Below are 25,855 nucleotides of genomic sequence, written 5' to 3'. Positions count from 1 at the left end.
AAGTCAGTATGCATTTCTTATTTAGATTGGTCCCTGGAAAATATTTAAATTTTATTGGAGGTATATATTTACAATAATCATTTTACTTTACAAATAATGCTCTCATTATTCATTCATGTATTGGACATACAGTGAACAACAGTATGGGAGTGAACACTTGAGTTGATCATCTTATTAAAATTTTTCAAATAATATCTATTGAAAGAACAACCGCCTCCCAAGAAAACCCACTTTATCAAAAATTCAAAAGGCTGGCACATTCTATCAGAAATTATACTAGCAAAAATAATACTCTTGTAATACTATATAAATCTCTTTTTAAGTTATTGGAGAGAGAAAATGTGGGGGCAAATTTAATATTAACTAAGAGGTACACGGCTGGTAATGAGTATAGGATTTGCAAACACGTTAATGCAAGACCAGAATATTAGAAGTTATGAGCACTTTATAAATTATTTAGTAAAAGTCTGACATTAAATACATGAAGATCTGATGCCCACAGAAATGTCACTATATCAAGGTAAGAAGACTATTTTCTAAATGAAGACTCAAAAGATTCTTCTCTGACATATGACCGGCAAGTTTGAAGCCACAATTCATACATAACATGACTTTAGAATTCAGGTTCATGCACTGTCACTAGGTAATGTACCCTGCTCTTATATTGTGAGACTCTGGAATGGGAAACCTTCAGAGAGGGGGAAGGTGCTGGGGTCCATCATGCAGAGTCCACAAGAAAGGTGCTCTTGCCTGGGAAACTGACATTCACGTGAGATGCATATCACACCGATGACATGACTTATCCACCTTTGTCTTTATTTCCAACCTTAAAATATTATTTTCCCAGTTACTATTGAGGTAGTTGGTAGGCTCAATTACTGAAATTAAACTTCATTAACCCTTACTTCTATTTTCTGCCACCTTTTCCTTGGCCTTCTAGAAATGAAACTGGATCTTGGTTATGAAATATGGTGATGTACATGAATGGAGTAATCTCCTGACCGGGAAATAAAATACTAGAGGCATTCCAAATTTTAAAGATTTTTTCTTTATTGACAATGATGTTTCCCAGCTACTTTTGGCCTTTAAAATGTAAATCAGGCAAAAAACTCAATTGGAGAGGTCCTGGAAAGAGGATCATGAATGACAAGAGGGGTCTGGGAAAAGTGAGGAGAAGAAATTAGGACTGTAAAGAACAGTTTAACCATATCATAGTGATCAAAGAACAGTTAACCATGATATCTTTGACATTTATGACTGACAAGCAATATGAAACCCATAGTTATGTCCACATATACACACACATTTAAGATAAAAAACAATTTTCATTAAGTGTTTTCATGAATTGACTGGCTAGTTGTGAGGTAAAAAATTCAATAGAGAAAAGTTAAAATGCCTGCAAATTCTATGAGAGCATTTCAAATATTTGGAGATTGTATCATGGGCTACATTCATATACATGGCAATTTGACATAAGCTTTACCCCAACTAGACACTTAATAAGCAACTGTTATTATTTGTTAAATACATGATAAGCAAACAGTTGCTAGTATTTAGAATTAATTGTACAGATTGCACGTTTGAGAGCAGAACAGGTTTGTGTCCACCTGTGATTGATGTGCAGAGCTCTGTTGTCACGTTCTATTCTATTTCCCTCAAAGCTTTTTAATTTTCTGCCTATTTCTCTTCTCTCTCTATTTATGGAGTGCATCTTCCATGCTCAGTAATTACCTGGTTTCTTTTCTTTTTTTTTTTTTTTGGACAACATAACCAATGATAAATTCAAGTGCATCAATACCTTACCAGTGCCACTACTGAATGAAGGTGCTTTCCCTAGTACAGTTGGCCTTTCCACAACCCAGGGTTTAAGGCACCGGACAATGCCTCACCACCCTGCCCCAGTCAAAAATCCTGTTATAGCTTTTGACTCCCTATAAACTTACCTACTGAATGACTTAACGACTAACAGTCTACTAATAGCCTACTTTTAGATATGCTACTTAACTCTCTGGACAGGTATATGCCATGAATTCATGATATTCCTAACCAAAATTTTCCAATACATTTACTGAAAAATATTCATGAATAAGTGTACCCATACACTTCTTACCTGTGTTGTCCAAGAGTCACCTGTAGTGCAGAGTATATCTTACTTCCTTATATTTGGTTTAGTTTTTGAAGTTCAAGGATTCTAGCATTCCATGCTGCTCAGTGTGAAATTAGAAATTTTTAGCTTTAAGAGAAAACTTGATATGCTTTAGAGTCTTTAAATAAGTAAGCTTGGGAATTGCTACCTGTTTTCGCCCACCTTCTGTAGCTTCACAATTCACGTGCCCTCAGAAAAGTCTCTGAGGCAATAGAGAAACCTATTTTACCTTTTTTGTTTCAAAACCCAGAGTTTTCCAGACATATTTTTAGATCTGTTTTGTTGCCTGATATCCAGTGCTTCTGCTGAGAGGAGTTTTGAAAATACTAATCTAAAAACTCGTGTGACAGAAAGCTTCATGTTTATTTGTGCCCCATTTTCCTCTTTCCCAATCATGCTTGCTCCACATCTGCTGCAGAGCTCTTCTAAAGGTAAAACAAAACAGAAGCAGTGTGAGTGCTTTGTAAAACTGAACTGCCTATTTGCACGGGAGGAGGGGTTATTATCAAAATACAGCTTTGCAGAGGTGAATTGCTGCATCTATTTAAAAAAGGGAGTAAGAAGCAGGCAATTAAATTCTAATCTTTTTTCTTTTTATTTTCTTTATTTTTGTCTTCATTATTTGTTTAATACAATGACTAAACAGGTGATAGTGTTTACATTACATTGCACAGATTTAAAGATTAGATGAACATCTCTATGCCATTAAAGCAGAAGATTTACATGTGCTAAGGTAAATATTTTCCACAGTGATGCACCCTGCTGAGGAATGAGGAAAGAGCACCTGTTACTGTTCACATGAATCCTGATTCTCTGATTACTGCATTTTTCCTCCCAAAGGCAAAAGTATTTCTATTTCAAAATAACAGACCATGTCAGTTCTAACATCACCATCACTTGTGTGTAACACACACATGTATGCACACACAATCCAAAGCAACATCAAAAACAAATTCAAAGATATGCTACCACCTTGTAGCTTTCAGGGTGTTCGCACTTTTTGGCCTGTGATGGGGACTTTGAGTTTGTTGGGCTCCTTATCACTTCTTAAAATTGCCACGATAGAAAATTAATCCCTGCATCTATGATGCATATCTTTGATTTCTCTTGAAAGCCTTCTAAGAAAAATCTCTACAAGCACTGTTCACACCACTTGAAAGTTCTCCTCACTTTTGTCCTTCTAGAAAATTCCTAGTTATTCTTTAAGCCGCAGTTAAAGGTTATTGTTCTTTGATGCCTATCCTGATTCCTGAATATACCTTAGGTGCATTGTTCAAATTTTTATTACTGAACCAGTCACATTTAACTTTAATTTTCTTGTTCCTTACCATGAAAACCAACCAGCTCTTTCAAGGCAGCACTCTTATCACTTAAAGCAACTCGCATGCATGTAATGTTCAATGCTGTTGTGCACAAAGGTCATCTGATTATAATGACTAAACTGTACAGCATCTCGAAAACATCACAAAGTCAAAGCAGCAAACTTGTGAGGGTACTTGATCCAATTTCCAGGAACAGCTGAGACACTGGAAGTATATAGTTGGTGACATTGGCATTGCATGGAATTGTTATTTTTATCTCAGTATATTAAACCTACAGACTTCTGTAGGCACTTTGTGCCTTGGTTAAGGATAGGTTTAAAACTCGATTTAATTGCTAACACTATCCTTCGTAGATTTTATGTGAAAATAATGAATCTGATGTATGAAATTGAAACCTCTTAAGATCTTAGAACACAGGACCTGTGTTACCATATAGCAAATATTCTATTGGCCTGAGTGGCTGCTGGTACCTTACCCTGGGACCAGTCTCTAGTTCACTCCAGTTGATCCACACTCAGCACACTTCACTCACTGTCTGAATGGCTTCCAAAGGCATTTGAGTTTGGATTACTTATCTCATTTAGTGTATCACTCATACAATAACACACACATGACACCACTGAGAATCCATAATGAACATATGTTCTCTAGAATCCCAGGACAATAGCCTCCCATTTCATTCTTTCATTATAATTGATACTGTCTCAACTGATAACGTTATCTGAAGGTATAATCTGTTCATTATAATTAATATTATTTGAACTCTGTACTAAGAATAATTCCCTCTCTCAGTTAGTTTTTGTTTTATAATTCTGAACATTATAATATTATGATAAGCAGGGTTGAACTATTTACACATGCTCTAGAGAGCTTAAAGTCAAATTTATGTTCTACCAGCAGCACACATTTGCTAAATTTCATATATTCTGTAAACCTCTTAAATGCTTTCTGGGATAAATGAAAAAAAAAAATGGAGAAGAAAATAAAGCTCAGATTTAAGATTTGGAGACTTCTCTTCCTTTTATACATGTCTCTCTTGTTTTATTCATACTAACTCTTCTAAGTGAAAATCCCTTCATTGCTAATTCATCCAGGCCTTTGTTGTTTCAAATTTGGGAATCTTGTCTTTGTTCTATTCACAAGTAGGAATGATACTCTCTTGTATCTTATGGATATAGCAGTAAGAGAAGAACCCAGAGAATTTCCTCCCAATCCCTGTAATTCTGGGCTTTCTAAGACAGCACACAGGAAATTAAATTCTCAAAAGTGGAGCTTCTAAATATGCATATATTGTTAGTGACTGCACAGTTTCCAAACAGATGCTATCATTTTGTCTGGGACCAGTCCCGGGCACAAATTTTTGGAGAATCCTATGATTTTACAGTAGACTGTAAGAGGCAGTTGGTGGTTCAATCTATTTGCAGACAAACCTTGGGTCATAATTTCCCCTGTTCCAAAACACGACGATGGCACAGGAGCCATTCTCTTTAGGAATTAATCTGCAAATTATACACCCTGTATTCTCAGACTCTCCCTAACAATAGCCATGTGAGGGTGAATGAGAGAGGAATAAAAACAGAGAGGGAGAATAAGAGAAAGAGAGAAAGGCATTTGATGGACTTTTCATTCATCTTTATTCATTTTAATTCATCGAAGTGAACAATGCTGGTACCTAAGAAAATGATCAGAGGAAATTGCACCTCGGTGACTGAATTTATTCTCTTGGGATTAACGGATCGTCCAGAGCTTCAGCCCCCCCTCTTTGTGCTGTTCCTGGTGATCTACTTGATTACTGTGGGGGGGAACCTTGGGATGATGGTGCTGATCAGGATAGATTCTCGCCTCCACACCCCCATGTACTTCTTTCTTGCCAGCTTGTCCTGCTTGGATTTGTGCTATTCCACTAATGTGACTCCCAAGATGTTGGTGAACTTCTTATCAGAGAAGAAAACCATTTCTTATGCTGCTTGCTTAGTCCAGTGCTACTTTTTCATTGCCATGGTGATCACTGAATATTATATGTTAGCTGTAATGGCCTATGATAGGTACATGGCCATCTGTAACCCTTTGCTTTACAGCAGCAAGATGTCCAAAGGGCTTTGTATTCGCCTGATTGCAGGTCCGTATGTGTATGGGTTCCTCAGTGGCCTGATGGAGACCATGTGGACATACCGCTTGACCTTCTGTGGCTCCAATACCATTAATCACTTCTACTGTGCTGACCCACCTCTCATCCTGCTCTCCTGCTCTGACACTTTCATTAAGGAAACATCCATGTTTGTGGTAGCTGGATTGAACCTCTCCAGTTCCTTCCTCATTATCCTCATCTCCTACCTCTTCATCCTCACTGCCATCCTGAGGATACGTTCTGCCGAAGGCAGGCGCAAAGCTTTTTCCACATGTGGGTCGCACCTGGTGGCAGTGACTGTGTTTTATGGGACCCTGTTCTGCATGTATGTTAGACCTCCCACAGACAAGTCAGTGGAACAGTCCAAAATCATTGCTGTTTTCTACACTTTTGGAAGCCCTATGTTGAACCCTATCATTTACAGTCTGAGGAACAAAGATGTGAAACAAGCTTTTTGGAAACTGATCAGAAGAAATGTACTTTTGAAGTAAAATCACAATGCATCTTTCTTTAGAAATCAAATAAAAGATATACTTATGAGAACTGTATCCAACTTTAACAGCATTTACAATAAAGTCAATTTTAAATCTGTGATGAGAAGCTATAATCTAAAGGCAACATCTAAAAGTCATAGGTACAGGAGGTGTATATGTAGGTATGGGTAGGTACAGGGAATAATTCTTTTTTGGGGGTGGCTGGCTGGTACAGGATCTGAACAGGTGACCCTGTTGCAATGGCACCATGCTCTAACCAAGTGAGCTAACCAGCCCACAGCCCGTTTTTATGTATTATCTCCTGAAGCAGGGAAAGAATGGCTCTTACAAAGACATTGTGTCTGGCCTCAAAAAATTATTAGTTTTGTAGAATTTGTCAATAACATTCCAAACTTCTGGGCCATGGAGTCTTTCTTGCCTTTCCTCATTTATGCCTTATTCATTTACTTTTTTATGATGGAACAGATGTATGATATTAGTCCCATATTTCAAATTTCACCCACAATTGTCCTTTGCCACAATTAGTTATTATATATCTAATATTACAATAAAACATGTTGATTTGTCTGTAAATATTTTATTGCTAAAGAAAGCAAATGACAAGTTGATTTGTAAAGATGCAACGTTTCTGGTGACTTTGCAGTTGCATAGTACAAGCAAAGTTGGCAAATGTTTACTCTTTACAATAAGTCACCCATGGCTCCTAGTTCCAAGGAGTTTTCAAGGTGCTCTAGGGTTGTATAGTTTTGCAAGGGCTGTATAACTGTAAAGAGAAAAATCAACACAATTTGTTAAGTGCTATCATAGAATACGGAGCGCTAATCCAACAGAGGATAGAGACAATTAATTCTGAGTAAACTGTAGCTAGCCTTATGATTGTGCAAGACAAGAACCAGTTCATCCTTTGTGCACCCTTTCTAGCACACAAACAACTCCAGTAAAATGTTATGTCAGACAGGTAGCAAAATAAGTGTTAGAACAAATTTGTCGTCACATATGTAGATATTACTTTCAATGAAAAAGGAAAAGGCACAGAGCTATTTTTTCTCAGCTGAATTTCAAAATTTTCTTTCTACCTTAGAGTTGATTTCTGCTCAATACTTCCTACAGGGTAACATTTTCAGATTCATTCACTCTTTATTGTCCCATAGTATTATTTCATCCTTTCTATTACTAGACATTGTTATTTATATATCTTTGTTTTGAAAGTCAGATTACCCTCAAATTTTGTTAAACCACACACGTGAACAAAAAACTATTTTTGTAACTTTTTAGTTTTAATCAATAGCTTGTTGGATTCTACTTAACCACATATCAAGATGTATTACTATATAAGTACCCACATATATTTAGTTATGCAAAACCAGTCCTTTTATTATTTCAAATTTTTTGATTCCACGGTCTATGCCTCTATCTTTACAGCCTCGATTGGCATCAAATAAAGATTCGATAATGATTGCTTCATAGAAAAGTAAACTAATCTCCATTTTCAAAGTGGACAAAGTGCCTTCACTTTAAGATACATAAGAAAAAAATATTCATTAACATAATAAATACATTATTATCCATAAGCCAACAGTACTTTTCTGAAATATGAGTGCCTGTAATGTCATTGACATTTATGACTGAATCCAGCAATATGAAACCTATAGTTATGCCTACATACATACAAGTTTAAGATAAAAGACGAATTACATCAAGTGCTTCGTAAAATGACTTACCAGCTGGAATTACACCATCGGTCTACTAAGACCATCTATTTTATTGTGTATTGCACTGTGCTGAATGTTAAATATTTATGTGCTCATGAATTTTTTTGTTTTAATGAATTAATTTAGGAGACCATGCAGTTTACCTAAAAATTACAAAATAATTCCTTTATTAAAGACTTATTACAAATTATTTTTTTCAGGTCTGTTATGAGGGATTTCAGGAAGAGGTTTCAATACCATGTTCTGTTAAAGTTAACTCTGCTGGAATCTTAATTTATTGAGAAAACTGGGCAACATGAGGAAGAAAAAAGTTTAGAAGAAAATAGAGAACATTTAGCATACTTTTCTAAGAAAAAATAATTATGTTATTTTACATTTTTCTCCCTACCTGCCTAAAAGATCATCACTCTAATGGGTATTTCATTAAGGAAAACTTATCCATGTGTATTGAAAAAAAAAAAAAAAAAAAAACGTTCTAAGGAATGGAAATGCTATGAGCCCAACATCTTTATTTACATATCAGGTAGTTTCTTGGGAACAACGAATATGTGAAGAATATTTTGGCACTCACACACACACATGCATACACAAAGAAGAGAAAAATAAATAACATTTTTAATAGAAGTTCAGGTGCAATTTTAATGTATATTGTTTTATTTAATCTGCCCATCAACACTATGAGTTTGGTATTGTAATACCCATTTTAAAAATGAGGAAACAGATTCACAGAATCATCATTAACCTAAAATTACATAGAACAGAAGGGAGGCTTAAATATGTCTGGCTTCGAAGTTTGTTGTTTTATTTTTCTTACTATTATATACTTTTTTCCACTGTACTTTTTAAAGAGAAAAGCTATGCAATGAATAATATAATCATACAACCATTTTCTGTCTTCCCAAGATGTTGCTGATCAGGTAATTAACAGCTGCGTGCTCACTGAATGCTGCAATCCACTATAAGAAAATATTCTATTTTATATTGCATAGATGAATTCAACTTGTTCAACAAGGCAAGCTTTGTAGTCAGATCCTGACTTCATCATTTCTCAGCAAAAGTAAAAATTAAATGAATAAACTGTGGAGTCAGATTACAGGGCAAGTTACTCAACCTCTTTCTGTTTTAGTTTTCTCCTTGATAAGATAAAGGTATAGGACTTTCTCATGGGGATGCTGGGTAGAAGAAGATATGGATTGCTATATATAAAAATAAATAAATAAATAAATAGATAGATAGATAAATAAATAAATAGATAGATAGATAAATAAATATATATGTATATATAAAGCACTTAGTGCCTGATTTGCAGTGTTCAGTCAATTAAAGTTATCAAGTTATCTCCTTTTTATTATTAACTAGAAAGTTCCTTCACCTATCTTAGACTAAATTTCCTCTCATAATGTTCCCTTTTTTTGACTACATTTATTACTCTTTGGATATAATTAATGTCTGTGTTCCCTATAATATTGTAAATGTCACAAGCTCAGAAAAGTGCTCTAAGAGCAAGTAGTTGGTGCACTCTATAAAACAAACATATAGATAGGTATTTATAGATAAATAATTACATACATATAAAGGTAGATAGAAATAAAACTTTAAAAATTGGGTAATATAATATTAGTTTTGTAAGAGGATGGGATATTTCTATAAAACATATAAAACACACTGATGGAATCTTAAATGTGTATTCTTTACTCATGTATAATTATCATGCTTTTATTTCCTTAAACAGAACAATTCATGTGGAAATGCTCATAATAAATCAGAACAGAGAAAAGGAATTTAGCTTCCTGAGGTTGACCTGTTGTCTAGCGTTGCAGGTTTTCTTTTTTGTCTTATTTCTAGTAATCTGCTTTCTCTTTTTTGTGGAAAACTTGGGCCATATTCTACAGATCAGACACTCACACCATCTCCTAACCAACCTGCCAATCCCACAAGTTCTGGTTAACTGTTTATTTGAAAAGTTTATTTCCATAGCCAATTCATTTGGACAGTATGACATGATCACAGTACTGTTAACTCAATGCTCTGTCCCTGCGGCCATCCATGGCAATCACATTCACATGGTTATCTGCCTTCCATGTAGTTACAATATTGGGTCTAAAGCGCTCCACATTTATATGGATGCCATTGCCTATGTTTGTGGTTTCATATAAACTTATTTAACATCACAGTTGTGTTCTGCAGAGCTGACATCATTATGTCTTGTCATCTTATGGCTGCTCAGACCAAACAAAATTGGATTTTACCATAGACCACAGTGAATGTTAGGAATGTACTTGGTAGTATATAGGAGTCGAAGTTTACATTTTTCCAACAAATGTGGAACCTTTCTACTTTTTGTAAGCCAGAAAAATCTCTCTGGTTTTGAATCCTATGTTATATATATAGCTAGGTGATGACACCTCATTGAAAAAATTAATAGCAAAATTTATGTATGTGACCCATTTTTGAACCACAAAATAAATAATTTTTTTAAATGTAATGTTTAAAAATGTCAGTATGGTGATTAATTTTATGTGCTAACTTGACTGGGATAAGGACTGCCCAGATAATCAGTAAAATATTAATTTGGGTGTGTCTATGAAGATGTTTCCAGAAGCGATTACCATTTGAATCTGTAGACTGAGTAACCAAGATCATCCTCACCAATGTGGGCTGGTATCATCCAGTCCATGGAGAGCCTGGATAGCACAATAAGGCAAAAGAAGTGTGAATTCGCTTTCTCTGTTTGAACTGGGACACCCATCTTCTCCTGCCCATGGACATCAGTGCTTCTGGTTCTCAAACCTTTAGACTCAGACAGAACTTATGCTGTTAGCTACCCTGGTTTTCAGATTTTCATACTCAGACCAAATCACACCATTTACTCTCTTGGTTTTTCAGCTTGCAGATGACAGACAATGAGTCTTCTTGGCCTTCATAATTGCTTGAGCCAATTATATATATCCCTTATACATACATATATGTGATATATAATACATACCAATAGGATATATATATATATATATATATCCTCCAAATTGCTGACCAGGAGCTGAGTTTTACTAAGCTCTGAGAAAAAAAGTTAAAGATGAGGAAACGGAAAGGGGTGACCTCCCTAAAACTAGTGGACTAGGTGGGAAAGCGGAATCACCCAGTGGAATTATATCCACTTTGCTTGGTTCTCTCTCTAGCCAAATGTTGTAGTGAATTTATCAGACATTGATTCCATGCACCTGGAAAGCATGGGCTTTTTTCATTCATTGTAGTTGGTGTTTAATCATAAAATGAGATGAGCTATGAGGGAAGCCATGCACGTTAGTGGTCAAGGATAGGAGATTCATCTCAGCCAGGTCACTTAATAGCTTCTTGAATTTTAAAAAATTGATTGTTCTCTCTAAGGGTCAGTTTCTTCAACCATAAATGGGTTTAATAATATTTATCACAGATTTTTAGTGATTTTCCAATAAAATTATACATTAAAATGTCCAGTATATTGAATGTAATACAAATTAGTTGCTCTATTAGTAAGATATATCAAAAACTTAACCACTAAGAAATTCAAGAACTATAAAAGGTATGTCCTAGCCTAGGAAACTAAAGAGCTGCAGAAATTATCTCAATCATTTACATAATTTATATTTCTCCAATCGCATTCATTTGCTCTTGGATTTTCTAAAAATAAAACAAAACAATATAAAATAAGCCAAAAAAAAGGAGGGGGCTAAAATGTCTCACATGTTTTTTTTTCAGATGAATGCATGATCATTGCAATAGCACCATGTGGTAGAATTAGCACTTTCTGAACTGGCTTCTAAGTGAAATGAATGAGTAATGTCCTTTCTTTAGAAGGCAGCCCTTTTGGCTGAGTAATGGGGGGAGGGATAGGATAGAACAACATCTAGCAACACATGGTAAGCAACAAGTAAAGTCATTACCAAGAAACAGATGAGGAAGAAAACACAGAAGAAATGTTTAAGACATTCCTAACTCCCATGTTAAAAATCCCTAAGCAGCTGTCTTCAGGGAACTTTTAATTGGCAAAATAAATTGATTTGTCTTTTTTTTTTTTCCAGTAGGGAGAAGAAATTAACTATCAAAATAGGCAAAATTGTTCTCCCTTATCCTTCTTGAAGGCCCATTGGTTTTCCTACTTCTCTACAGGTAGGACTGCATATTTTTTGTGTGTTAGAAACTAGGAAAAGTGTTACTATTTATATTTAGAATCCGGATACTTATTTGGATTGACCATGGTTAAAATAGTCAAATGACTACAGAGAAAGGAGTGTGGTTGGTTATATGTGTAGTACCAATGCATTTAATCTGAGAATTTTTATCTGTTCTAGAGATTAAACGGGTGAGAGAAACTAAAATTTCTTGTGATGACTTTATGTGCTTCACACATTGTCAGATGTTTACATACTTTACAGCTTGACTCCTCAAAGAAAAACCACTGCAACAACATTTTAAGGTTAGGAAATGAAGGCTTAAAAGTTAAATAACTTGTCTACATTGGTAGAGCTAATGTGTAACACAGTTGTAATTTCTTAACTAAATTCCAAGTTCCAAAAACTTTGAGTCGATTTTGTGAGATGAATGCCAGTACTAAGAACGCTAAAAACATTTTAGCACAAAATAACTTTTAAAGTTTTGGAAAGTACCATTGATACCTTGGTAGGCTCTTTTTAAGGAAAGTGGAATGTAAAAATAAAGCATGGATATATAGAAGGGTGCAACGTGATGTTTCAATGTTCTCCAATGTGAGTTGAAAAGACAGCAAGGCACCCCACTACTCCATCCTCATGACAATATATGCACAACACTGAAGCAATTAAAATTATGCACCTATATATGTATGCCTTATGTGTATGCATGCATGTATGTGTACATGTGTGTGATATACAAGGGTACTTCAAAAAGTTCATAGAATTGCAATGTCATGTGCCATATGTGTCTGTGTAGAGTTGTAAACACTTTGGATTTCTAAATGGCATGGGAATAGATGGAAAGAAGGTTTGAAACAATTTTAAAAGATCTCAAAAGGCTGACAGTGGGATTATCTAAACATTATCATCACTATAAATCATACCATTACCTTTGGGCATAACCTCTGAGGGATTAAATAAATTCAAACTAATAATATTTACTTCATAGACTTTTATCTTACAAAACAGCCAGGCTTATAGCAATATTAAGCACTGATCCTAGAGTGTTTGTATAAGTGAGATATTAGATTCATTTTTGGGGGAGAGCAAAACAAAGTATCTGTCACTTAAATTTAAGTTTTATATCTCATTTATAGAAAATTCTGAGCTGGTATGTCAGTTCAGCTTTGCCAAGATTTTAGGAGCTCCAACTTATTCACTCTACTTTTTGTGCCATTTGTAAAGAGTTGCTCTCATTTATATGATCCAGGATGACTCAACACTACATCCATCCTGAAGCCAGTGGGGGCTAGAAAGGAAGAAGGGGAGGACAAGCCAATTTTTAAAAAAACATGGGTAAAAATTGTACATTTTTCATTCATCACATTCTCTTGGCCAGAACCTATTTGCTGCAGCAATCTAGTCTGGGAATAAAGGAAGAACGAAAAAGAAAACAATTTATGGTATTTTTTATTTGTTTGTTTTGTTTTCTTTGGCTTTGCTTTTGTTTGTTTGTTTGTTTTCTTTACAGCTCTGCCATAAAGATCCACTCTGGCTCTGAGGACCAAACAATCACCTCATCATGGGGGAGATGCTGGCTTATAGCCCAGGCTCTGCCAAATCCATCTGTGGTCTGAGTGATGTTTGCTCTTCAATCTCGGTTTTCACAACTGTAGGATAATATGCCAGACTAAGTCATTTATGCTGTAATGTAGGGCTGATGCTCTGAAAAATAGCTTCTCTGGAGTGTATTAAATTAACTAAAAGAATGTTAGAAGACTTTCTGAAAGCTCTCCATAAGATTTTCAATTGTTCAACTTTTCACATATTCCTATTTTCTTCCATTTTTCCCCCTAATAGCAGCTAGTCATTCTAAAATAGGGCATGCTGATAGTTTATATCATGTAAAACATGAATCAAATATATGCCTTTAATTTATCAATTGTATTCTTATACAAAGGACCTAAGAGATTGTGTCTGGAATGATTTAGAAGAAATAATTGTTATAGGAAAAGAACTTCTGGTACAATTTTCTTAACTTCTAGTTATCTGGGAAATTAATTTAGGTAAGTGTTGATTATTTATTTGTTTATTGTCACTGAGTGGCAAATCTGAGAAGTCAAAATTGAAGAAGTTAAGAAGCAAAATGTGGCCTGTGAACAAGTCAGGACTCAGTGCCCTGCCCGCCTGCCCTGACCAGGGATGCCCAGGAAGGGAAAAAGCCCCTAGGAAACCTGCCTACCTCCCACAAACAAAGCAGGACCAGCACACCACCTGCTGGCCCTAATCAGGGAAAATGCTGAAGGGAAGCACAACCACTGCCCATGAAGAAGGCAGGACCCAGGATTGCCCACCAGCCGTGATTGGGAGGCCCCACAATGCTCCTGAGGAGGTGGTCCACAGTTACCTCCACAGCTTCTACCAGTAAGGACACCTACTCACCACGGTAGCAATTGCAACCAAACTGCAGGTGGTCTGCTGTTTACTCAATTGCACTGTCACAAGGAGAGTTATCAGAGGAGCTTGGAAAAAGAGGAGGAAGTCTTTCTCCTCAAGTTCTACTGCAGAGTGATAGAAACAACAATTGATCTACCAGATGTCCAGAAGGTAATAGAAATACAATACAAACAAAGGTAATAGATGTCCATAAAGGTAATAGAAATACAATACAAACAAACAAAAAACCCCAGAAAACATGAGACCACCAAAGAAATACAGTAATTCTCAAATAACATACTCTACAGAATGGAAAAGCCTTGAAATGAGTGAAAAGGAATTCCAAATAAATATCTTAAGGAAACTCAATGAGATAAGAGAAGACTCAGTTAGACAACACAATGAAATGAGAAAAAATACCCAGGATATGAAAGAGGAAATTTACAAAGTGTTTAATACCTTAAAAATGAATGTAGCAGAACTCTTGGAACTGAAAAATTCATTCAATGAAATAAAAACCACAACTGAGAGCTTGAGCAGAATATTACAACAAGCAGAAGAAAGAATCCCTGATCTCGAAGATGGTCTTTATGAAATAATTAGGCAGTCAAAAAAAAAAAAAAGGGAAAAAATAATTTTAAAAAATGTAGAAACTCTAAGAGAGCTAACAGACAAACTTAAGCTCACAAATATGTGAACTTCTCAAATATATGGAGAAACACAAAACTTCAGATCCAGGAAGGTCAAAGATCTTCAAACAGATTGAATCCAAAAATATTCTCTCCAAGACACATTATTGTCAAACTGGCAAAGCTCGAAGATGGATTGAGAATCCTAAAAGCAGCAAGAAAAAAACACCAAGTCACTTATAAGGGATCCCCCATCAGACTAATAGCAGACTTCTCAATGGAAACTCTATAGGTGATAAGTAAATGGGATGATATGTTCAAAATATTAAAAGGAAAAAAAATACCAGCAAAGAATACTATACCCAGCAAGGCTATCCTTCAGAAAGGAGGGAGAAATAGTGCATTTCCTGGTCAAACAAAATGAGTGGGAGTTCATCAACATACAGCCAGCCCTGCAAGAAATTCAGAAGGTAGCTCTGCATCTAGAATCCAAAACACAATAATCACTACCACAAATACACAAGAAGTAATATAACCCACTCTTAAAGACAAATGCAAACAAGAAAGAAAAATAAATCTTACCTCAAAAAACCAACAGAAATTGAAGATGAATAGTAAAAGGGGAACAAAGGAAAATAAAATATTTAATTCATCTAAACAATAAGAAATAATATGGCAGGAGTAAGACAATATCTTTCAATAACAACCCCAAATGTAAATGGATTACACTCCCACTCAAAAGACACAAATTGACAGATTTGATTGAAAAGCTATAGCCAACTATATGCTGTCTCGAAAAGACTTGCCTCACCTGTAAAGACACACAAAGACTGATAGTGAAGGAATGGAAAAAAATATACCACACAAATGGAAACAAAAATGAGCAGGAGTAGCTATTCTTATGTCAGACAAAATAGACTTTAAACCAAAGGCCATAAGGAGAGACAAAGAAGGCCACTATATAATGATAAATGGATCTATCCAGCAAGAAAACACAACAATCATAAATATATAAGCACTCGACACTCAAGCACCCAGATATATAAAGCAAATACTATTAGACCGAAAGAAAGAGATTGACCACAATATGATAATACGAGGGGACCTGAACACCTCTCTGTCAGCACTAGGCAGATCATCCAGGCAACAAATCAACAGAGAAACACAATATTTAAACTACACTTTAGACCAATTGGACCTGGCAGATATCTACAGAACATTTCATCCAACAACTACAGAGTATACATTCTTCTCATTGCCACATGGAACATTCTCCAGGATAGACCATGTGTTAGGTCACAAATCAAGCCTGAACAACAACAACAACAAAACTATGGGCATTTTTTGTCTGGATTTATAGTGGGGTATCCCAGTGACAAATTCAGTGAAACTAAATGATCCAGACTGGTTGTTTGCCTGAATGAAGTCATTGGCTACCAAAATAGTTGCTCCAATAACAGTTTATAGAAACAGCTAACAAATCGGTGTAAGTTGGGTGTTTTGTTGCCTTAATAGAAAGTTCAGCATCTCAGGGGTAGGAGAAGCTCAAAGGCTCTCCACTGGGACTTCACCTCTCTCTGAGCATCCAGGTCCTCTTTTCCAATTCCAGGTTATATAGTCCAATATTTGTGAGATATAAAACTAATCCTTTTTCTCTTGTTTCCTCTTATTTTGTACTAGATGTTGCTGATTGAAAATAAAGTCTCCTTTGAGTTAAAAAGAAAAAAACTTGAAATCATCCCAAGCATCTTTTCAGACCACAGAAGATTAAAACTAGAAATTAATAACAATTGAAACTCAGGACACAATACAAACACTTGGAAATTAAACAACAGGCTCCCAAATGACCTACAGGTTCAAGAGGATATTAAACAGATTCTCTTCTTCATGCTCTTTCTGGCCATTTACAAGGTCACACTGGCAGGGAACCTTGGCGTGATTGTACTCATCCAAGTCAATGCCTGGCTCCACATACCCATGTACTTTTTCCTGAGCCACTTGCCCTTTGTGGATCTGTGCTTCTCTTCCAATGTGACCCCAAAGATGCTGGAGATTTTTTCAGAGAAGAAAACCATTTTTTATCCTGCTTGTCTGGTGCACTGTTACCTTTTTATTGCCTTAGTCCACGTGGAGATGTATATCCTGGTTGTGATAACCTTTGATCGGCACATGGCCATCTGCAACCCTCTGCTTTATGGCAGCAAACTGTCCAAGTGTGTGTGCATGTCCCTCATCACAGTGCCATATGTGTATGGAGCGCTCACTGGCTTGATGGAGACCATGTGGACCTACAAGCTAGCCTTCCATGATTAAATGAATCACTCCTACTGTGCTGATCTGCCCCTGATTAAGCTGGCTTGTTCTGACACCTACAACAAAGAACTGTCGATGTTTGCTGCAGCTGGTTTCAACTTAACCTATTCTCTCCTTATCATTCTCATTTCCGATATGTACATACTTCAAAACAGTGTCTATATACAGCAATAATAATATATAATATATGGGGTTAAAAAGATAGAATTGATTTACTGGGAAACATTAAATTATAAGGAGGGAAGTTTTTATTTATTAACTTTTTAACCCTTATATTGTTTTGGAGGACAGTAAAAATATTGGCTAAATTTCGAGTTTATTAAGCTCAGTGTGCATGTTAAAATATCAAATGTCATTCACATAAGTCTAAACATAGAATGTATATTACAAAAGTTTAGGAGGAGGAAGATTAAAATATATTTCATATAGTCTTGACTATGTGCCAAAGAATATTCTAAATTCTTTATGGATATTATTATATCAGTAGTCATTAGAAAAACTGGAGCATGTGGTATTATTGCCCTAATTTTATATTCAGAAAACCTGAGACAAAAAGCCATTAAACAACTTACTGCTGATAACACAGGTCATAAGTGGTAGATCTGGAATTATAATTTATAGGCATAGTAAGAGACAGTGCAATATAACGGAAAAGAGAAAAGTCAAACAATAGAAACAGGATCAAAGTATTTCAGATACTAGTGCTACATAGCAAAGACTTTAAAATAATTGCGATGAACACAGTCTAGAAAGAAGAGGAAAAGATGGACAGAATAAAGAGAATTTAACCAGAGAAAAATCAAAATATGAACACGTTCTGCACCAAAATATATTCAAGGAACCAAATAATTTATGACCATGTGCTCAACTTCAGTAATCATCAGGGAAATGCAGATTATAACTATGAGATATCTGTACCTAAACACACATCACATAAGGGCAAAAATAAAAAAATAACCCTGACAATATTCAGCATTGATGAGACTGTGGAACACCTGGACTACTCAAATAGTGCTAGTGGTAGTGTAATTTGATTTAACTGCTTTGGAACACTATTGTACAGTGCAAATTTAAGATGAACATATTGATAACCCCATAAACCAACAATTCTACCTACGATTCTAACAGGCAGAAATGCATGAGTGTGTTTCTAAAGAGAAATGCACAAGATCATATTTTGTAATGGCCACATCTGGAAGCACCCTACTATCTATCAAAATTAGGAAGGATGTATACATAAATTTTGGTGTATTTGCTATACAGCAATGGGGATGAAAGAACTATTGCTATAGTCATCATGAATGAAAATCCCCAGCATAATGTTCAGCATCGAGATAGTATTCATTGAAAGATGGAACATTCAGGAATATGTATTGTATGATTTCTATCACATAAAATTCAAAACAGACAGAATTAGTCTATAGCATTAAAAATGAGCATATTGTTAATTTGAGGGATAGTGAATAGACAAGGGCATGTGGAGGGCTCCTGAAACACTGCTAATGTTCTACTTAGAACATGAGTTAGAGGCCAGTCAGGCAAGTATGTTCACTTTGTAATAATTCATGAAGCCATGCTCTTAGTTTTTGTATGTAGTTGTTATATGTATGTTAGACTTCAACATAAAGATTACTTAAATTGATAAAAATAGTACTAGTCTCCAGACAAGCAAAGTTTCATTCCAAGGTCAAAGCATTTTATTTATCTGTCAGTACACAGAGTCTATTGGTTTGCTTGGACTGTCATAATAAAGTACCACAGACTAGGTAGCTCAAACATGTAAATTTATTTCTCCTCAGTTCTGGAGGCTAGAATTTCAAGATCAAGGTGTGGGCAAGGTTTGTTTCATCTCTCCTGCCATTGTGACTATGTAAAGAGCCAGAAACAGCCAGAAACTAGGGATATTCAAAGCTGCTCTTTGCTTGTAGATGACCATCTTGTTCCTGTGGGCACACGTGGTCTTCCCTCTGTGTCTGTCTGTTTTCCAATCTCCTCTTCTTACACGGACACCAGTCATATTGGATTAGGACCCATCACATGACCTCGTTTTATTTTAATTTCCTTTTTAGAGATGCTGTTTCCAAATACGGTTACATTCTATAGTACTCAGCATTAGGACTTCATCATAGAGTGGTGGGGGGCTAGGAGGGTGAGGAGACCATGATTTAGCCCATAGCACAAAGTGAGAAATGAAAAATAATAGAATTTTCACACAAACTTGTCACAGTGGCATGGAAGACTGCATCAGAAAAGTGGATTAAGCTGAAACTAACATGGTAAACATAAGGCAATCTGAGAATCCATGGCAGACATCAATATTACTGTATGGACTTCCCCATGAAAGAGGAAACATGTAAAGACTGAACATAAGGCAGAAAAGTACTACAAAGTAGGTGATCCCCATGTTAAATCTGCATCATGCCAATTGTTATTTCTCCAGAGAAATCATTCAGTGCAAAAAAAAAAAAAAAAAAAAAAATCTAACAGAGCAATTGCTTCATCTTAACGCATTTCTGAAATCCTTTAGGGAAATGGAACCAATGTACAGATATTATAAATTCTTCCTGTATTACTAACCAGAAAAGCTATTGGTGGTGTTTGTAAGGACAGCTCTTCCCCCATAGGTAGGTAGGTTTCTTTTGTCTGCATGTGTTCATAATCCTGAAAACTCTACTTCTTTGTACAGTAGCATGTATTATCAGAATTAGACTTATGATTGTTTTGATTAAATAACTAAGTGGAAAGAGTGCCAATTACAAGAAAAGTGCAGACACTTAGTATTGAAGGTACTTTCACTTATAAAAGTGATGAGGATGGAAGATAAAGAAATAAAAAACATATTGAGTGGCATGCTTTAAGATTCTTTATTTAATATCAACAATGGTAGCTAATAATTATTGAGGGTTTGCCATGTTTGAGGCACATATTGTGTACTTTATTTTGTGTAATCCTCAGAATATCCATGTGCATTTATTAATTCCATTTTGCAATAGACAAAACTGTAGCTCATAATTATTAAGAAGCATGCCCCAGATTCCTCATCAGAGCTGCTAAGGCCAGAATATGACCAGAATCGATTGACTCCGAAGCACATGTTTGTACTAGAACACTTTACTGTGCGTAGTATGATTTCCTTCTGTGCTAAACTTGAGGGAAAAATATTATCTATATTTACTAGAGGCAAAATGCCAAAGAATATGAGGATCAAATGAGTTCATATTTATAAAATAGTTCATAACTCGTCATATAAGACACACAATGTAAATGTTTGTTAAATAGATTAATGATAAAATTGAAAGTTGGAATAAGGAACTTGTCCAAGAAATACAACATCATCTCAGAATCGCCTGTCTACAGAGCCTGGGAATTGATTTTGTGTTCATTGATTTTGTGTAGTTTGATTGAGGTATTAATCTGTTCATTTGGTCTAGTTCTGAAACTTAAGTTGCCCAATGGTAGGCTACATGTGTCTGTTCATTTACCAAGTACACAAGCTTGTGAACTTAAATTGAGTAAATTTAACTGTATATAAATTTTTACCTCAAAAAGGAGAGTAAAAAAAGAAACAAAGATGAAAAGTGAAGGGAACTTGATGCATAAGAATGAACAAGAGGACAACACTATGATTATTGAGCAGAGGTAGACATTTAACTTGATTTGGCATAAACTACAAATTCAACCATTATTTCATGTATTTGTATTCAAAGACTAGCCTTATATAAGATGTTCTTAGTGAATATAGAAGATCTTCATATAGAAAAATAGACATACACATTTTAGTTAATATCGGTATTACCAGTTTTTCTCTATTACAAGTAACAAAAGTCAGTTCTAGCTATGCTAACAAAAAATAATATTCTGGTATGATATTGTGGTCTCCCAAATCAATGTACATCTAGAAGACAAGGCTTAGAGAACAGATAGAAAAGCAGGGAGGTGTGGAGCCTGAGCAGATCAAACCACACAGGACCCATGTCCTTTTGAGCATTAGTCTGGTCTTTAAGCCTATCCATAAGCAATTGGATAAAAAAGACATTTTGCCCACCTTGAACCATTAACTTACTTAAGATAACCAGGGGTGAGCATCTGATCCCTGCCCACTCCATCTGAACCAAGAATCTGGCCCCTCAGATTTCACAGTGAAATATAGAAGTGGGAGGCCAAGAAAAGAACATTTCTGTCACCCTGAAACTCCATGCAGTGGGAAATTCTCACCAAAATAATTTTAATGGGGTGCCAATGACAGGAGAATGTAAAAGCTGGGCAACACTCAAAATGCAAACATGTATATGTTATTCAAAAACAGAAAAAAAAATCCCCATGCTCCACCTAGAATGTCTTTATTCCCTTAAGTCTGATAGGTACACAAGTGTCTGTCTAGCCAGCTTGATTACTCTGCCTTCTCCAGTGGGGAATAGTTTACATGAAAATATTCAAAAAGTAAAAGGTCATGTGTGCAAATGCTGTTCTTTGATACCTTGTCCTTTTCTCTCTCTAAACTTATTCTCTGTTCTCATTATAATCAGGGATAAAGGAATTCTTCAGACATAAAAGTTCTATTTTGGAGCAAGTACAGCCATAAAGTATATTTCTCAAATAAAAGGCCGTGGCAGAGGAAGTGAAGAAAAAAGTGAGGAAGGGCAAAAAGAAGGAAAGCTGAATTAGAAAGGAGTGGACAGGAAGAGAAGAAAATAAAGAGGAATAGAGAGCTCTATCATGAAAGGCAGAGAGATGCTTTGAATATTCTGGTTTCCAATGCTTGGCTGAGATTGAGTTTACCACGATTGAAGATCAGTAGAAATGGGGTGAGAAGAAATACTGAGGGGAAAATTTGGTAAAAGATTATTATTATAATAGTAATAAATATTTTTCATTATAACAGAATCCGGTATAATTGTGAAGCTCCCATCTCTGATTTCAGGAAATTATGAGAAGAAACTTCACTTCAGTGACTGAGTTCATTCTCCTAGGACTGACCGATCGCCTGGAATTACAGATTCTCTTCTTCATGCTGTTTCTGGTCATTTACGGGGTCACAGTGGCAGGGAACCTTGGCATGATTGTACTCATCCAGGCCCATGCCCGGCTCCACACGCCCATGTACTTTTTCCTGAGCCACTTGTCCTTTGTGGATCTGTGCTTCTCTTCCAATGTGACCCCAAAGATGCTGGAGATTTTCCTTTCAGAGAGGAAAACCATTTCCTATCCTGCTTGTCTTGTGCAGTGTTACCTTTTTATTGCCTTGGTCCACGTGGAGATGTATATCCTGGCTGTCATGGCCTTTGATCGGCACATGGCCATCTGCAACCCTCTGCTTTATGGCAGCAAAATGTCCAAGCGTGTGTGCATGTCCCTCATCACAGTGCCATATGTGTATGGAGCGCTCACTGGCCTAATGGAAACCATGTGGACCTACACACTGGCCTTCTGTGGCCCCAATGAAGTTAATCACTTCTACTGTGCTGACCCGCCACTGATTAAGCTGGCTTGTTCTGACACTTACAACAAAGAGCTGTCAATGTTTGTCGTAGCTGGATGCAATCTTTCCTTTTCTCTGTTCATCATCCTTTGTTCCTACCTTTATATCTTTTCTGCTATCCTGAGGATCCACTCTACAGAAGGAAGACACAAAGCTTTGTCCACCTGCGGCTCCCATCTGACAGCTGTCACTATATTCTATGCAACTCTTTTCTTTATGTATCTCAGACCCCCCTCCAAGGAATCTGTGGAGCAGGGAAAAATGGTTGCTGTATTTTACACCACGGTAATCCCCATGTTAAACCCCATGATTTATAGCCTTAGAAATAAAGATGTGAAGGAAGCATTAAGCAAAGAGCTGTCAAGGAAAAAGACATTTTTCTAAAAAAAAAAAAAAGTTCAATATTCTTTTGTTTTTAATTTTTTTTTAGACATTTTTCTTAGTCTTTATAACAGGTTTGATGAAGAAATGAGAAATATGGCACACCAATGGGGAACACAACAATTTTTGAAGTTTTAATTCTTTTCTAAAACCAAACACATAAAATTTGATTATAACAATTCTCATTTTTGTAGTCGTCAGTCATCTTGTTCACTAGTTATTTTCATTTCTTCGTCTTTGGTACACAAAATACCTTTACACTTCTACTCCTTTGGGTTTAAAACAGGAGCTGTGGCTATTTCTAGAAACTGAGTTGGATAAAAATTCACGCATGCCACTTGTCAGTTGAGTATTTATTTTGTTGTGAGGGCATTCTTAAGTGGGCCTTTTTTTTTTTTCCACTTTGAACAGCAAGAATTCAGATGGTCATTGCTCAGTTAGGAGACATGGAACAGAGTCCTCAGCCAACTCACAGTGGAAACACAGAATGGCTGATAAATAGCTTTTTTTATTTTAAAAATTTCTAATATATGTGGAGTTTGCTTGTTTTCACAACACAAAATAACTCTTCTGATTACCTGAAATTAATTACACAGAATTTAAACATGCCGAATTACATAATAACATTGAAAGTAATCAAAATATCCCCCAAAAGTCAACATTTGAGATTTTATCTTGTGTTCTTCTAGTCTTTTTTCCATGTGTTTACATACATGTGTGTTTAGTTATAATTAAATATTGTATTATTTAAAATTACTAATAGAGAACATGTATATAGTTTTAAATGTCAAAAAACATTACAAAATTTATCTAAACTGTTTCACTGCTACCTTATTGCTAACTCCCCATAGATAACACCTTGTTGGGATTTCCTTTGTGAATTATCCCATTTTAAATTTTAATCTTATATTTTTATTGATTGATGTATCAAATATGCAAATAAGTTTTGGGTATATTTTTATTAAAGATGATGTGTTAGCATTTCTCTACCAATCTCTTCATCCCTAACCTGCAATGAGCTGTTCTTTCTCTTCATCTTCACAGTAATTTCACATTTGGATTTTTGATTAAATCAGTATTTATTTTATAAATTTATTATGGATATATTATTGGTAATACCTGAACAATACTATTAGTGATAATATTAGCATCACTAACACCAATATGAATTACTAGAGGTTAGTATTGCTCATCTAAAATTCCTGGGACCCCATGTATTTTGGATTTCAAATTTGTTCAAATTTTAGAATATTTGCATACTCATAATGAGATATTTGGGATGCAACCAAAGCCCCAAAACAAAATTTATTTATGTTTCACATGCACGTTTTACATAGAGCCTATAGGTAATTTATACAATATTTTTAATGCTTTAGTTCATGAAAAAAGCATGTGTTAATTGTACCATCAGAAAACAAAGGCATCACTATCTCAGCCACCCATTTGGACAATCTGTGGTTGCGTGTCACCACCATCATTCCTGACTCTGAATTAATATGCTACTGATAAGCAAGCATTCATATGTAAGTACTTAACAGTAAAAAATATGACATCTGTTAACATGGTGAAAACATAATAATGCATTCAGGGTAACTAAGCAGCATAGTAGTATCACCAGAATACTTTTATCAGCTGTTAAACAACAGGAGCAACACACAACAGCAGGTCTCCATCTATGATACTGTGTTTTGATTAAAAGGCTGCTGTACACTTTACTTTACATTTTTTTTTCTTTCTTTTTCTTTGTATTTTACTTTTTTAGATGAGAAAAATGATCAGAAGGAGCTGAAGGGCCAGGAACTAGTTCTTCTGGGGATGAGGAAGCATTCTCTAGAAAGCTTTTAAAAATGTTTCCTCCACAGTCATCTGTCTTATGAACAATGATTTTTGTCTTAGAAGTCTCCCTTTGGTTTTATAAATGAGCATTATTTTTTGTTATGTTCTGAATGATGTAGTCCTTCAACAAACCCATCATGCACGTTTTGACTGGAACTTGTCATGTGATGCCAGGTGTGAAATTTTCCACTCATGGCATCATATTGGTGCTCAAAAAGTTTCAAAGTTTGATCATTCTGGATTTCAGATCTTCATATTCGATATGTTCAACCTATAACGCTAAGGAAAATAATGTGATTGGAAGTCTCTTCTTGCACAATTATTTGATTTTTGTAGAGTTAATAATCATCTTTAGTTTTGCTTTTCTTTTCGTGCCTGCTTTCCCCCAAACTTCCACTGAACTATAAAGCACCTCTTATAGACACAAACATGGCAGGTGATCTATAATTTCCACATTATCCCCTGGTGTTCCTCAGTTGTCTCATTGGATTCTGCATTTGTTGCAGAGTTGCTACCTGGAGATTATGATTTTTATCATTGGCTTAAAGCATTTTATTTATTCAACCTATGTCGATTACAGGGAACTATGTTATAAACTGAAGATTCAGCAATAAACAAAAATTCTTTATTAAACATAAGCTCTTTGATAAACAGAAATTTTTTATTCCATTTTTAGTGGGTCGTCAGATAGCCAGACATCAAGAGAAACATAATAAAACAGTTCAGGTGCCGGTAAGTGTGATGGAGAAAGTAGAGCAGGATGATGACATGGTAGAGAATGACTTGGCCGCTTCAAAGTGAGGTTCCCGCTGATGTGTAATTTCAATGGATGGCAAAGGGCTCTTGGAGGAG

At 35.6% G+C, this 25,855-nt stretch overlaps 2 protein-coding genes and 1 pseudogene across 2 annotated transcripts; all 3 read left to right on the top strand.

The window, feature by feature from the left end:
- The first annotated feature begins 5,130 nt into the window (after positions 1-5,130).
- Positions 5,131-6,087, top strand: LOC134375478 (olfactory receptor 5M5). The gene has a single exon (XM_063093936.1). It carries the CDS (start codon positions 5,131-5,133, stop codon positions 6,085-6,087), a length of 957 nt encoding a protein of 318 aa, XP_062950006.1.
- Positions 6,088-14,225: 8,138 nt separating this feature from the next.
- LOC134376589 (olfactory receptor 5M8-like) lies at positions 14,226-17,481 on the top strand (annotated as a pseudogene).
- A 4,750-nt stretch (positions 17,482-22,231) lies between these two features.
- LOC134375607 (olfactory receptor 5M8-like) lies at positions 22,232-23,170 on the top strand. The gene has a single exon (XM_063094208.1). It carries the CDS (start codon positions 22,235-22,237, stop codon positions 23,168-23,170), a length of 936 nt encoding a protein of 311 aa, XP_062950278.1. The 5' UTR covers positions 22,232-22,234.
- The last annotated feature ends 2,685 nt before the right edge of the window (positions 23,171-25,855 follow it).

Source organism: Cynocephalus volans, chromosome 4 (genome assembly GCF_027409185.1).
Source record: "Cynocephalus volans isolate mCynVol1 chromosome 4, mCynVol1.pri, whole genome shotgun sequence".
NCBI lineage: Eukaryota > Metazoa > Chordata > Mammalia > Dermoptera > Cynocephalidae > Cynocephalus > Cynocephalus volans.
Note: the sequence above shows the minus strand (reverse complement) of the source record. Positions and strands in the feature narration are given on the sequence as shown.

What these genes read in the sequence shown, in the direction of transcription:
- LOC134375478 (XM_063093936.1), top strand. Translation starts at nt 5,131, where the DNA reads ATGCTGGTACCTAAGAAAATGATCAGAGGAAATTGCACCTCGGTGACT.
- LOC134375607 (XM_063094208.1), top strand. Translation starts at nt 22,235, where the DNA reads ATGAGAAGAAACTTCACTTCAGTGACTGAGTTCATTCTCCTAGGACTG.